At 39.1% G+C, this 14,939-nt stretch overlaps 1 protein-coding gene across 2 annotated transcripts in view; it reads right to left on the minus strand.

Moving 5' to 3' along the window:
- Positions 1-14,939, minus strand: part of LOC127436721 (inositol 1,4,5-triphosphate receptor associated 2-like) — a 41,051-nt gene that overhangs the window by 2,600 nt on the left and 23,512 nt on the right. Inside the window, exons 21-36 of one of the 2 annotated variants that reach the window (XM_051691037.1) lie at positions 11,166-11,322; positions 10,659-10,740; positions 8,186-8,232; positions 7,760-7,827; positions 7,468-7,667; positions 5,806-5,887; positions 4,591-4,651; positions 4,445-4,472; positions 3,402-3,542; positions 2,762-2,896; positions 2,502-2,649; positions 1,878-1,921; positions 1,735-1,803; positions 1,590-1,642; positions 1,068-1,154; positions 767-886 (exon numbers count right to left, since the gene is read on the minus strand). In XM_051691037.1, the coding sequence (XP_051546997.1) occupies positions 767-886; positions 1,068-1,154; positions 1,590-1,642; positions 1,735-1,803; positions 1,878-1,921; positions 2,502-2,649; positions 2,762-2,896; positions 3,402-3,542; positions 4,445-4,472; positions 4,591-4,651; positions 5,806-5,887; positions 7,468-7,667; positions 7,760-7,827; positions 8,186-8,232; positions 10,659-10,740; positions 11,166-11,322 (1,522 nt within the window). The remainder of the gene's footprint in view (positions 1-766; positions 887-1,067; positions 1,155-1,589; positions 1,643-1,734; positions 1,804-1,877; positions 1,922-2,501; positions 2,650-2,761; positions 2,897-3,401; positions 3,543-4,444; positions 4,473-4,590; positions 4,652-5,805; positions 5,888-7,467; positions 7,668-7,759; positions 7,828-8,185; positions 8,233-10,658; positions 10,741-11,165; positions 11,323-14,939) is intronic. The other variant, XM_051691038.1, reaches the window with a different exon arrangement.

The following is a 14,939-nucleotide window of genomic DNA, read 5'->3' on the forward strand; positions in this document are numbered from 1 at the left end:
AAAGACAGGATATTTCTTGGAACAGGAACACTGGATAAACATTATAAATATTTTGAAAGTTAGTGAATATATTTTTACAATTCAACAGACTCCTGTTTAAGAAAATACCACAGAGAACTTCAGCACACAACTGTGGAATCAGGATACAAATGCCTTACAATTTTCCAGATGGAATCCACAACTGTTTTTCACCTGTGTGTGTGGGGGTGGGGATATGTAAGATATACATTTTGTCAATTTTCTCACCCTCACAAATGACTTTCTTCCCTGGAACACAAAAAAAATGTTAGGCAGAATGTTAGCATCAGTCACTATTTGCTTTCTTTCCCTGCAATGAAAGTGAATGATGACAGGTTGTCAGTCCCTAACATTCAGCCTAACATCTCCTTTTGTGTTTCACGGAGCAAAGAAAATCATATGGCTTTGAAACAACATGGGGGTTATAAATTACAGAATTTTCATTTTTGGGTGAACTATCTCTTTAAGAATTTAATCTTGAGCAAACTGCATCTATGAAACCACAGCTGGGCTGCTCAGATTATTTGCTGCAAACCGAAGCTGAAGACATGCAGTGTTCATTTTGTGAATGCAAAGCAGAAGAGCTATGGTGCCCCATGTCCAATCACAAAAGGTTAGATTTCCTTTGCTTAGCTATAGGAGCTAAATGTAGCAACATTACTGTCCAAAATCCTCCATTTTTTAGTAAAGCCGGAACTTTGAAGTAGAACAATTAATACGGAGACAGGGAGGCGGCAGGTACACTAACGTCTTGGCTGGCATTATGAAGGAGGTGATTTTGTTGCCTAGGTCAGTTATACTAGTCCTTCTGTCCTCTGGTTCCTCTTTCCACTCCACCTCTGAGTGCGAGTCAGTGTCATATCCATACCTGTGCAAAGTTCACAACGCTGAAACCTAGCACTGATCGTCCACCATCTTGGCTCAAGACCTCGATTGTTGCTCAGCATGCATTGAGCTTTCAATGGCACAATTAGTTTGCGGCTGTAATATGAAAGTGGAATGGTGGCCGAAAGACGAACAGTACACATGTTCTTCACAGGTTACCTTACCTGCTCATCAGAGTTGGCTCGTCAATGTCAGCCCAAGTACCCGAGCTAATGAAGCGCTTTAGGGGTGGCCTCTTGGCTGCCATGTTCCTGTAAAGCGGTCAACACACAACCATGATATCCTTTCCCACAGTGCGGAGACGTGCACGGTGTTAGGTTAGATTGGTATAAAAACAATCAGTATGAAACCTCTCATATTAAAGTGCTCATCTGGGACCAGTTGTCTACCTTAGTCATTCAGTGCCTAGGATTCAGTGCTTTTGTCATATTTTCTGTAGCTTAACTGGTAGAACATGGTGCTAGCAACAGCAAATTCAAGAGTTTGATTTCAAGAGAACACATAAAATGATAAATGTATAATTGAATGAACGCACTTAAAAGTGGCTTTGGATAAAAACGTCTGCCAAATGAACATAGTTTGTCACCCTAGCCAATTGTTGAGACTTTTTGTAGCAAAGGGACAAAATGAAGGTGATTTGTTGAACATTTGCTCCCAACAGCACCTACTCTTTTGCCTTTACTTACCATGACGACTGGTGGGAGAGTCTCTCTGCCTCCATATCTGCTGTGTCTTTGAGCTTTGAATTCAAAACAGAGGTTATACAGATATTCCAGTTGTCTTCAAGCAAAAGTATTTCTCTGTGACCCTTTAACAAACTGGACTCCTCACCATGTCAAAATGGGTGTGTCCTCCACTGCTGCGGGGCAGGGCAGCTATACTAATGCGTCGGCTAGTGACCTTAGGACAGAACACACAGTAAAATCGAGCTCTGTGAGACAATTAACATGGTGCGTTTTTGTGCCTTAACTCACTTTGAAAAGTTGTGCGGTTGACTGCTTCTTGTTCCTAAAATCATCTGCAAGCACAAAAGAAAACAAAGAATTAACCAAACAGCCATTGTTGACAAGTAGATTCAAAATGTCATGTTTTTCACACTGTTTTTCCACTAATTAAACACAAGAAAGAAGACTATATCATACTTTCACTATTGTATAGTAAAGAAATACAGTAGAGGTAATCTGTAATATTATTTACTGATATAAATTTAATTAATTTTAATGCATGTAAAATGCCACGAGGGGACTTCAATAAACACTTTCAATGTGTGTTTTAGAGAAATTTACTTAAACAGAAGGTTTGGGCTCATTCACAGAGATGTATTGAATATACCCAATCTAACGCCGGTGTCTTAATGCTTCTAGACTCGCAAGTCACAAGACAAGGAAGGATCGTGAAACTATTGACATGGTCTTTGGGAAACTTAATGGCCAAATAAAAACCGCACTAAAATCACTGTTTCTTAAATTTTTTAAAAAACTTCTTAATTTCATATTTCAAGCAAAATCATCGCAAATATATTTTCAATATTCAATATACCCCCCTTCAGCCCTATTCTGTAATACTGTTGAGTGTATACGTGTAAGTATGAGTATTACCCCTCTCAGTGTGGAACCCAAAGGACCTCTCGTTCGGCGTGAGGTTCTCCCTGAGCTCTAAAAGTTCTGCATGCTCCTTGGTGTACATCCTCCTCAGGTTCTCTACGTGCTGAATCATCACCTCCACCGCTTTACCCACCCTGCTCTCCTACACATATGAAAATACTTTGAAGTAAACAAACAAGCTACTGTGCTGATCTTTAGCAGGCCCTTTTAGCAGCACTTTGAAGAATCTTAGTAAATCGGGTGGTAACACTAACCTGATGAATGGCCCCAAGCATCTCTGAACGACTAGAAACTCTGGTCATGGACTGGTTGAGGAACTCCAGGTTCTTCTGCAAGCGATGGATGATCTCCATAGACTGGTTATCCTCCTCACACCGTGGAATCAGGGCCTATACAACACAATGGTTCTCACCATTTTAGACGAATGAATTTCAATGACTTTTCCATGACCTTACCAGACGTTTGTGATTACTGGATATGGAGTTTTGATTCAGACTGATTTTGAAAGACTGAAAGAACAATTTTCTTACAAATGCCACTAATGCAAACAAGTTTTACTCCAAGCCTGGAAAACACATTAAATTCACTAATTTTCTAGGTTTTCGATGACAGGGAATCCTGTATACAGTATTCAGACTTCATGTTCAAACACTGACGACAGAGAAATTCATGCCAAAATGCATAAGAAATTACACTTCAGTAAAAAATTGCTGTTGTAAGCTGTAAATTCAGTGTTCTACACAGAGGAATACTACAGAGATGAATCAGCCTATGCAATGCAATTTCAGCTTGCAATGAGAAAATACAACCCTGAAATACACACTAAATGTATTTTCTAAATAAACTACTGATTTTATGTCTGCACCAACAGTGTGTGCATGAAATGACACAAACCTGCAGGAGGTCTTGACAACTGGTCACTTCCTTGCGGACGTTCTCCTCGGCTAGATCCCGAGAGCGTTCCTCCATGCGGAGCCTCTTCTCTAGGGTGAACATGTCACACTTGAAGTCCAGAGAAAGTCGGTGGAACTCAGCCTGGCAGAAGAGCACACAGTAAACACACAGGAAACATTTTACACTGAGAGACCAGAGAACTTGATTCTTCAGCACAACTGCACAGTAAATATACATGAATCCTTCTCCAAAACAGTTGATGCTAATAATGGTATATTACTCAATAAGTGGTGATGACTATTTCTGCACAAAATCTGTGCAGAATTCCAATGCCCTTCATCCCTAGAATGTTCATTATTATTCTGGCTAATTCAACTTTTAACTCTGTTTAAAACATTATTACATATTTCAATCAATTTGACAGATTTTTCCAACAATCAATAAAATAACAAATAAAAACCATTGCAGATTCTGGGTGAGCCTACAGTAGTTATGAACTACCAACATATCTTAAAGGTGCACTCAGTAATGAAATGAATAGCAATCTAGAAAAACATGATTAAATTAATGTACACTGACATGAGACTCCAGTCATTCAGTTTAGTAGCATAATTAAAGCCATTTCATTTTAGATGAGCTGGGCTGTCTAATTGCCACCATGCTGAGATTACATAACCTGCCAAATACTACTCTCTATAACTCTGTAAAAACCTCCTGTTAACTTATTGGACACTTCACCGAATATAAATTAATCATGGCTGACTGTTAATAGCACTCTACTTTAATGGCATAGTTAACCAAAACTATTGCTTTTGCATGCTGCTGCATCCACATCAGTTAAAGTGCCATATCAGACAGCTTAACAAACGAACAAAATTACTAAGTGCACCTTTACAATACTATGACCCCATGCATAAGATTGCCATTTCATATATACCCATACAACAGGAAAAAACTTAAAGAACACTGTGAAACAGAAACAGTCTACAAATTGAAATGAAATTGAATGGCTTGAGTCAATAAAAAATAAAAAATAAACTCACCTCTATCTCTTTGTCACTTGGTGACAGTCTGCAGATAAAATGCACAGATTAATCTGAACATGAATACTTCAAATGAGTCATGTGATGACACACTTGAGTCAGATCAAAATGTATGGATATCAAATCAGTACACAAAGCATTATAACCTGTTCTTGTCATCTTTGGTGGTGGAATTGCTGGCATTTTCAGAGATGACAGATGTGTCACCTGAGGAAGTTGGAGAGATTGATATTACAGAGGAAAGACAAGGGGTGTGTCTCAATCAGATCCCTAGTTCAGTAGTCAGGGCACTGATCATGGAGTCAGCCATTTTTAGGGCTGTCTCAATCGCAAAATACTTCACAGAGCACTCGCTCCCTAAAAATATCCCACAATGCACCATAAAAACCAGGGAGCATCGTTGCTCACTATGTTCCCTTATCGGAAACGTTGTCATGTCTTCAGAAGTCTCTCGTGTCATTAGAATAAGTGTAAAACTATTAAGTACAAGCCTTATTTGCTCTTTAAAAGAGATGTTGTTTGATATGTCTTTCGTTCATTTTTACCATGAAAGTGAAACAATCTTTTAAATATTTGATTTGTTAAAAGGTTTAAAATACACTCCTATTTATTTTTTTCTTTCTTTATGACATTTATCTGTTATAATAACACTGTACATTTGAATATCTTCAACGAAAATGAACGATAGTGTCATATATACAGCAATGGTGCTGATAAATAACAGCTGTGCATCAATGCGTGAGCTCGTTAACGTGTCGTAGGTGATTGAGTCATAAGTGTCCCATTGTTAAGTGGATGAACACCTTTGCCAGTGCCCGAATTCATATGCAGGATATACTGATTCACGACACAGGAAGCTGATTGAGACACAGCGAAGATCTGAAAGGCATAGATCACCCAAAAATGAAAATTCTGTAATTATTTTCTCACACTCATGCTGTGCCAAACCAGTATGAACACAAATTGAGTTAATTATATACAGAAGAATGTCCAAGATGCTCTTTTCCATACAATGAAAGTGAATAGTGACCACAGCATTCAAGAAAGATTTTCAGTGAATAACTTAAATTTAAGTCTGTTTCAGTCTGCTATTAAATAGTTTAAGAAGACTTGGAATATAATGCACAGTTTGCAAGAACTACTTTTATGATACTGTTATGGTGCTTTGTCGTCTACTTTGAAGCTTGTCAACCCTGGTCCCCATCAACGTTCAGTATATAGATGAATGCATCTTGGACATTCTGCTAAACTTCGAATAACATGAGGTTAAGTAAAAGCCATAAAACTCATTTGTAGTTAACTATCCCTTTAAGTAGAATTAGAGGTGAGAGTCAGACAGGTAGAGAATGAGACAGTTCTACCTTCTTTTTCTGTGGTGACTGAAGCCTTGCTGTCCTCTTGTGCTTTTTGTTCCTCAATGGCTTCCATACTGTGGGTCTTTTCCTGTAAGAGGACCATTTAATTTAGGAATAGTTTGTTCATGTCCCACGCAAGCATGCAACCTTCAGTACCAGCCATGGCCCATGCATTTTAAGTCTAGGCCTTCAGTGCGATTCATGCCACTAAGAAAACACAGTTTCAAAATGAATAAGACACATTACATGGCAGTCAACTAATAATACCAATTGACATTTTAAAAACACGTCCATGCACGAAAGCCAGAACCAAGGAGGTCTAATACCAAGAAAAAGCTCTCTAATAATATTTGCGATTTAAATTTTGCTTGCAATAAGTTTGTTTCATCAGGGTACACGATTACTTTTCAAAACTTGATCCGACACTGAATGCTCAAGCAGCCAAATTTACAATTAGAAAACTCCAGAAGCTGCTATAACAATGCAAAAAGCACTTACCAATTTGCTTGAAGTGAAAATCAGTCCTCCTTTCCCGTTTAATTAATCAATCGCATGATCATGTAGAACATCTCAGGTTTTTAAATCCATAAGGATCTCTTTCTCAACAGCAATAACAGCAGTGATGACAGCCAACTCATCAGCAAGATCTCGCACTCTTTGCTTTCAAATTACATACATCACTTAAAGCGTGATTGCGTCACTCAAGGCCAGCTAGAAGGCCTCGACTGGGACATATCCTAAAGACCACCCACCAAGAACAAATAAAGCAATCTGATTGGCTGCTTTAGATGCCTATTCACTTGCACAGTTGAGGGATTCTATAGAAATTATGAAGGCCTGATGGGGTGGAGTTCAGACTCAGGCGCTGCTTTGGTTAAGGAGCATGGCTTCGGGAATGCGATTTGTGAAACAGTTGTCACACTTTGGCTTGTAAGCATCAAGGAATAAATTCTGATTGGATAAACTTTTTGTTTTTTCCTATTCATTTGTAGATTAATTAGGAGTGGAAAGCGATTGAAAATACAGTACTGTGCAAAAGTTTTAGGCACTTGTGAAAAAATTTTGCCTTTAAAACTGCACCAATTCTCCTAGGTACACCTGGACACAGTTTTTCTTGGTTGTTGGTAGATAGGATGTTCCAAGCTTCTTGGAGAATTCGCCACAGTTCTACTATCTATTTAGGCTGTCTCAACTGCTTCTGTCTCTTTATGTAATCTCAGACTGACACGATGTTCAGTGGGGGGCTTTGTGGGCTCCCTGTTCTTCTATTCTAATCTTTTCTATTTGCAAAAGTAATGTTTGGGAGTCTAACATTTATATTTCCTATTGACACACTATAGCTGAAGATATAAATAACCATCTTAAGACAAATGTTTTTGTGAAACATCTTATGTGTCCAAGACTTTTGCACAGTACTGTACACAGGCAAAAAGGTCAATGAGAAAAAATATTTATTTATTAGGCATGTTACGCTAGCAGAGAAGGCTTTGCTGGCCCTGAGAAATCACCACTGTTCAGTACACCTGATCTTGTAGTTTACACAAGCATCGGATGACGTTTTTATGTTGATTAAGACAAACTGATCTGGTACCTGGAACAGCATGTATGGCTGCAATCTCCTGGCTTTCTTTTTATTTTGTATGCTTCTATGGTATGAGTAGTTCTTACCTTCTTGAGCTTGTTAATCAGAGGCAGAGTCACTTTATTGGAGCCTTGTGCAGCAGGGACTGTTGGAAGATCACGCTTTCTTACAGTGGGGTCAAGGGTTACATCCTTTGACTTGTCAGAAAGATCCTTCAGTTGGTCATCTGTGGCTGCTGGGTTTGATCCAGGTGTGGTCAATGTATGGTCTGATTTGTATTTGTCTTCTGAGAGGGGAAGCAAGAGAGAGTTATCAGAGGCACAGCCTTCACTGCTACAGTGTCAACAGGGAAACTCTTTCAGGTTTACTTCCTTCTACCTGGTGAGTTCACCCCCACTGCCTCAGGCATTGCCTCCTCTTCCTCCACTACTGGCAACAAGAGACTCCTAAACACACAAACAAATGTACTAAAAGTACAATAAATGGGTAATAAACAATTAAAGGTTCATGCAGAAATGAAAATGGCCCCTTTCATGTCTTTCCAAACATGTATGGTTTTTCTTGTTTCTTCCGTGGAACACAAAAGGAGATGTTTGGCAAAATATTCGGGATTGAATTCTTATGGAAAAAACAGCAGAGTCAACATTCAACAGAATGTCTCTTTTCCTACTCCATGAAAGAAAAGTCATACAGGTTTGGAACGACATGAGGGTGTGTAGATAACATCAATTTTCATGTTTGAGTAAGTTTTCTCTTTAAAATGTACTGAATGCCACTCAAGCTATGTAAAGACAACAAACTCACCTCTCCAATTTTGCAGAGACTTCAGAAAGCTGGCCCGCGCTCAGTTTCTACAGATGACAACACCACTGTATTAATGACCCAGTGATACACTCAGAGCAGCACATACTCACACTTCTGAAAAGTACTGTCATATGCAAAGCATCACACACAACATACAAAATACCTGTCCCATGACATGTCGGATGAAATATGAGAGCTATACTCATACTGATACAAAGAGAGAGAGAGAAGTGCTAGAATCTTACATAATGTGTGTGAGAGCCCTACAGCTGGCTGGGAGAGAGAGCGAGAGTGAGTGTGAGTGAGAGAGAGAGAGAGAGAGAGAGAGAGAGAGAGAGAGAGAGAGAGAGAGAGAGAGAGAGAATGAAAGCAAGGGAAAATTAGTGGAAACAAGAGAGTTAGAGAGAGAGGGTGGTACAGAGAGGAATGAAAAGAGAGGGAGGGAGAGAGAGAGCACTTGTACTGGCAGAGTTCATAGAAGTGGGAGTGAAATCCAGCAGGGCAGTGCTATACTGGTTGCAAACATACTGGCGAAAAACCACAAACAGCCAATAAGCAAAACATTTTCTTATCAAACTCATAAAATAGAAGCAAAATGGAAATAGAAGCCTATAGAAAGAATGATCTGGAGTAAAAACTTCAAAATGGAATGTTCAGGGTTCAATACAAGTTACGCTCAATCGACAGCATTTGTGGTATGATGTTGAATACCACAAAAATGTTTACATCCATCATTTATAAAAATAAAAACAATTAATAATTGCCATTACAGTAAGGCACTTACTGTACAATAGAATGGGTCCAGTCCATTAACAAAAAATGCACATCGTTTTAAAAGTTTAACTACAAGACTTGAACATTATACAGTACATGTTGACATGATTTTAGAGTGATAATATCACTTACCTTGTAAGTGTAAAGTTATATCCAATATTACAACTTCACTGTCACGATGACGTAACACTGATAAACCCTACAATCAGGTAAATGCTACAAAGTCAGTAAATTCCTGTTTTTAATCACATGGTAACACGTTTAATGTTTATGTATTGTGGCTATACTTTTGAAATAGTGTGTATTTTAATGTTTATGGACTGGCCCCATTTACTTGACCCCTTTAAGTGCTTCACTGTAACCAGAATATTTGCTTCTTTTTTTTTCTATATTATTTTCTGTGGTAATCAACATGCTGCAGACTGAGCTTAACTTGTACTGAACCCAGAACATTTCTTTAACTGCTTTGACTATTCCCCATCTAGCAATACCTGGATTTCCCAACTGGGATCAACAAAGTCTTGTTGTATTTCATTATTTAAAGCAGCCAGCTTTTCTGTATTCATATCTGACTTGTGTAAAAGTTAGTGGCAGAAAGATGTATCAGACAGACAATTAATCAGATGATATTCGACCATTTTGATATGATAACTGCTGCTTAGCTGATTAACAGATTTGGTAGTCCCGCTTATGTCAGTGGCAGTCCAAATTTGCAGACAGCCTTGTCAATAGATAATAAAAATATTCTGTTCTAAAACAAAATCAGTGTAATATGTAGCAATATTGTCTGTCTGATTCGCCATTGTATTATATAGATTTCGGTCAACCCTGCTTATAAGATATCAACACTGGCTATTGAAAAAGCCATTTAGGGCTACCCATAGTAAGGCATTTCTATAAAACCACACAGGTCTAACATAAGTTGTAGATGAGTCTTTGTAGCCCTTATCTACAATACTGAAAAGAGAGTTGGACACATTGCACAACATCACATTACACTGATGTTCTGACGGCTGTCTAAGTATTACTAGTTTGACACAGCTCAACACTTTTGCTAACTGTGAATGAACCGAAATGTAAAAATCCCTCAGATAGTGGAGTTTATTTTGATTGCATTCCAAGTTCACCTGAATATCTTCCATATTATCATAGTGATCAATTTTCATGAGGCACAGTTAACAATGAGCCAATCAGCACTACACACGTTTCATTTTTCAACAGTTGACTTTGCACATAAAGAAAATATACAAACAGTAGTTTGTCTCTGATTCTGGACAAGCAATTAGGCAAATAATATTTACAGAAATGATTTTGGCAGATTCCCATCTTATGCACTTATATTATTGGATTTTCCTGGTTCTTGCAAAGCAGCACACACAGAGCTATCAGAATAAACACCCATGGCACAAGATCACATCCTATACATGTTATGCACATCCTGTACATTCCTCCTTACCGCCATCCAGACTCCTTCAAGTCACCAACTGCACGCCCACCTTTATGGCACAACAGAAAGAAGAGCTATTCTCTCACAACACAGAGAAGCCGATCAGGAAGTTTTTCACAAAGTAATGTGACGAGAGAACAGGGCAACACTAGAAAGACCGAGAAATACAGAAGGGGAAGTGGGGAGAAATTGCAAGCAGCACTACAAACGTAACGAACTTCCTCTTAGTATCCTCAGCTTCCTCAAACTGACCTGCGAGTCACTCATGTCGGCTGTGGCCGCCGCAAACTTTCCCTCAGGTCCTCTGTTTGTGGCTGCAGACTGCTGCTGACTCCTGGCCCGAGAGGAAAGAGAAAAGCCACTTTATTTTCGTTTTATTTTCTGAACTATCAGGATGCAGCTGTACTCAATACGCTCCAGCAGAGCGTGGATGGTGCTTTGGTCCAAGCCCGGATAGACAGGTGCATGGTATGCATGCAAAGCTGGTTTGGGTAGTAATAATAATTCTTTAATAAGTCTATAAATAGCAACAACGCCCCCCCCCCCCAGAAAAGACAACACACATTTGACTAGCAAATGTGATCATGGGGTGTGTGGGTGACATTTCAAAAGTAAGTAGACCATAATTTCATTTTGATGAATCATTAACTAGCACTTTATAGCAATGAGCCAAAGCAAATCAACAAGCAAATGTTTATGTATGGAAAATGTACAAGCAAAAAAAAAAAAAAAAAAAAAAATCGGGGTGTAGCGCCTCACCTTCCGGTCAAAGAAATGAATTCATCTGCTTCAGACTGAGGTGTGGAGAGAGATATCATCTCAGATGTAACAAGAGAGGAGAGTCCAGGACATGAAATGAGGTCTGGGACTGAGGTCACCTGCTCATGGGGTGTCTCAGAGCTCAGTGATAGGTCATCTGAAGAGAGAGGGAGGGAGACGTGTTCGGTCATTTAAGGAGGAAAAAAGTAGTTGTAACTGCTATGTGCACGACAGAGTAAATACTCATTTAGATATAGAACCACAAATGCAAATTTCAAGTAAATACATCACATCATATTAAAGGAAAAATTCATTTTACCCAAACCTATGTTATTCCAAACCAGTGTCTGAAATCAAATCTAGGGGGGCAAATAGTCTGCTCTGATTTGTCAGCTGGCCCCATCTGTTGTGATTGGTCAACCGCTTCGAGCATGTGTCAGAAATGTAACGCCCCTTACCATAACCAAGTGGCTTCCTGAGCAGCGCATTCCTGAGGCGGGCATTATGCAAATGTATTACATAGTGACGTAGCTATGTCATGGAAGTAATGGTTGGACTGCAAACCAAGCGTTTCAGGTAGTTCAGGAGCAGTGTTTTCTGTGGGAGAGAGTAACTCCCTTTGGCGTGGACTCTGTGCTTTGTAATATTGCAGACCTTTTACATGCACAAACAGCTATATTACACACTAAAGGAAAGGTAAAATCCCAAAAAGCATAATAGGGCCTCTTTAATATTGAGATTGAGAATTATTGCCTCTTTCCTCTAGAATGAAATCAACATTAATCCATATTTTATGCCATAATATGTTTAACTAGGGCTATAATAAAAAAATGTAAGAAATTCTGGGGGCATTTTTGTCATTTTTTGCACCATTTTTGCTCCAAGCCCCCCTGAATTTCTGACCCTGTTCCAAACCCATACGACTTTCTTTTGTGAAAAAACAAGAGGAAATCTCTCTTAAATCTTCACATCTTATCACCATATAATGAAAGATAGTCACTCTGGACTGTCAAGCAACAACAACAACAAAAAAAGCCCACCATAACAGTAAATGTAGTCGAAGTAGCTTTTAAAGTAGATATTCACTCTCAAATGAAATCATCAATCATGTGTCAATAACATCAAACGTCATTGGTTCTTGTGTCATGATGTTTAGTCGCAAGACACACAAGATCCAATGAAGTTTGATATTGATATATTTGATAGTGACATTCAGTTGAAGTCAGAAGTTTACATACACCTTAGCCAAATACATTTAAACTCAGTTTTTCACAATTCCTGACATTTAATCGTAGAAAACATTCCCTGTCTTAGGTCAGTTAGGATCACTACTTTAAGAATGTGAAACGTCAGAATAAGAGTGGAGAGAATTCTTTATTTCAGCTTTTACTTCTTTCATCACATACCCAGTGGGTTAGAAGTTTACATACACTTTGTTAGTATTTGGTAGCATTGCCTTTAAACTGTTTAACTTGGGTCAAACGTTTGGGGTAGCCTTCCAAAAGCTTCTCACAATAAGTTGCTGGAATTTTGGCCCATTCCTCCAGACAGAACTGGTGTAACTGAGTCAGGTTTGTAGGCCTCCTTGCTCGCACACGCTTTTTCAGTTCTGCCCACAAATTTTCTATTGGATTAAGGTCAGGGCTTTGTGATGGCCACTCCAATACCTTGGCTTTGCTGTCCTTAAGCCACTTTGCCACAACTTTGGAGGTATGCTTGGGGTCACTGTCCATTTGGAAGACCCATTTGCGACCGAGCTTTAACTTCCTGGCTGATGTCTTGAGATGTTGCTTCAATATATCTACATAATTTTCCTTCCACATGATGCCATCTATTTTGTGAAGTGCACCAGTCCCTCCTGCAGCAAAGCACCCCCACAACATGCTGCTGCCACCCTCATGCTTCACGGTCGGGATGGTGTTCTTCAGCTTGTAAGCCTCACCCTTTTTCCTTCAAACATAACAATGGTCATTATGGCCAAACAGTTCAATTTTTTTTTTCATTAGACCAGAGGACATTTCTCCAAAAAGTAAGATCTTTGTCCCCATGTGCACTTGCAAACTGTAGTCTGGCATTTTTATGGCGGTTTTGGAGCAGTGGCTTCTTTCTTGCTGAGCAGCCTTTCAGGTTATGTCGATATAGGACTCGTGTTACTGTGGATATAGATACTTGTCTACCTGTTTCCTCCAGCATCTTCACAAGTTCCTTCGCTATTGTTTTGGGATTGATTTGCACTTTTCGCACCAAACTACGTTCATCTCTAGGAGAATGTGTCTCCTTCCTGAGTGGTATGATGGCTGCATGGTCCCATAGTGTTTATACTTGCGTACTATTGTTTGTGCAGGTGAACGTGGTACCTTCAGGCATTTGGAAATTGCTCCCAAGGATGAATCAGAATTGTGGAGGTCCACAATTGTTTTTCTGAGGTGCTGGCTGATTTTTTTTATTCTTTATTTCCCCATGATGTCAAGTAAAGAGGCACTGAGTTTGAAGGTAGGTCTTAAAATACATCCACAGGTACACCTCCAATTCAGTACACCTCCTATCAGAAGCTGATTGGCTAATTGTCTAAAGGCTTGACATAATTTTCTGGAATTTTCCAAGCTGCTTAAAGGCACAGTTAACTTAGTGTATGTAAACTTCTGACCCACTGGAATTGTGATAGTCAATTAAAAGTTAAACAATCTGACGTGACCTCAAGAAGGCAATGTATAAATTCTCCGGTTAAGAAAAAACCGAAGGAAACTATGACCGTACTAACTGAAGACCTCGACGAAGCCACCTTTAGAGCTGTGAAACAGGCCCTGACAGAGCAACAGCAGTACTTCGACGCAGCAATCTTGGTGCTGGTTAAAGGGGCTGTAGATAGCTTGGTGATACCACAATTAACAGATTTGAAATGCCAAATCAAGCAAGCTAATGAAACCGTCTATGTTCTCGCACATGATGTTGAGGAATTTGGAAGGTCTTTGCAAAAAGTGAACTCCCGATTCGATTCCCTTCACACCACGGTGGGGGCTCAAACGGAAACTCAGCGCAACTATTGACGCAGACTGCTTAGATGCCATAAAGGTTTTTACTGTTTATTTGACTACGTTGTTTTACATTATATATGCTTATGTACTGCGAGGTATGAGATTTTAAGATGTCGGGGAATGAGGAATTTTAGTTGATTGCATCGCCATCTAAACAGTCACTGCTCGTGATAATTTTTTTTTCTTTCTAGCCTTAGGGTCGTGAAACATGCCCTGGCGGCTGGTTAATTTTTGTGTATATAGTTATAACTGTCAGCACAATTGTTCGTTTGGCTAAGATGTTAAATACTGCATACAGTGTCTTCTCGCATGGAGATGAAACATACAAAAAATTCCCTTTCTGTATGATGTCCAATATCCTAACTATTTGAATGGCGGGGCTCTATGTAATTAGCTGGAATGTATGAGGGTTAAATTCCCCTATCAAATGCATTAGATGCTTGGAATTTTTACACCGTAAATGTGTATCCGTAGCATTAATACAAGGAACGCATTTAAAGTCCATTGATGTTCATCACTTTCAAAACAGACGTTTCAAAGTGTTGGCACACTCATGTGCAGATACTAAAACAAAGGGAGTTTTGATTTTAGTAGACAGGAAGTTACAGATGTCTATTGATTACATGGAGAATGTGGTAAATGGAAGATGTGTATGTGTTCTTATTAATATTAACAACACAAAGTTGCTTTTGGCTTCTATCTATGCCCCCAAATTAATTTGACTCATTTCTTATGTCAG

The sequence above is a fragment of the Myxocyprinus asiaticus genome, chromosome 47, assembly GCF_019703515.2.
Source record: "Myxocyprinus asiaticus isolate MX2 ecotype Aquarium Trade chromosome 47, UBuf_Myxa_2, whole genome shotgun sequence".
Lineage (NCBI taxonomy): Eukaryota > Metazoa > Chordata > Actinopteri > Cypriniformes > Catostomidae > Myxocyprinus > Myxocyprinus asiaticus.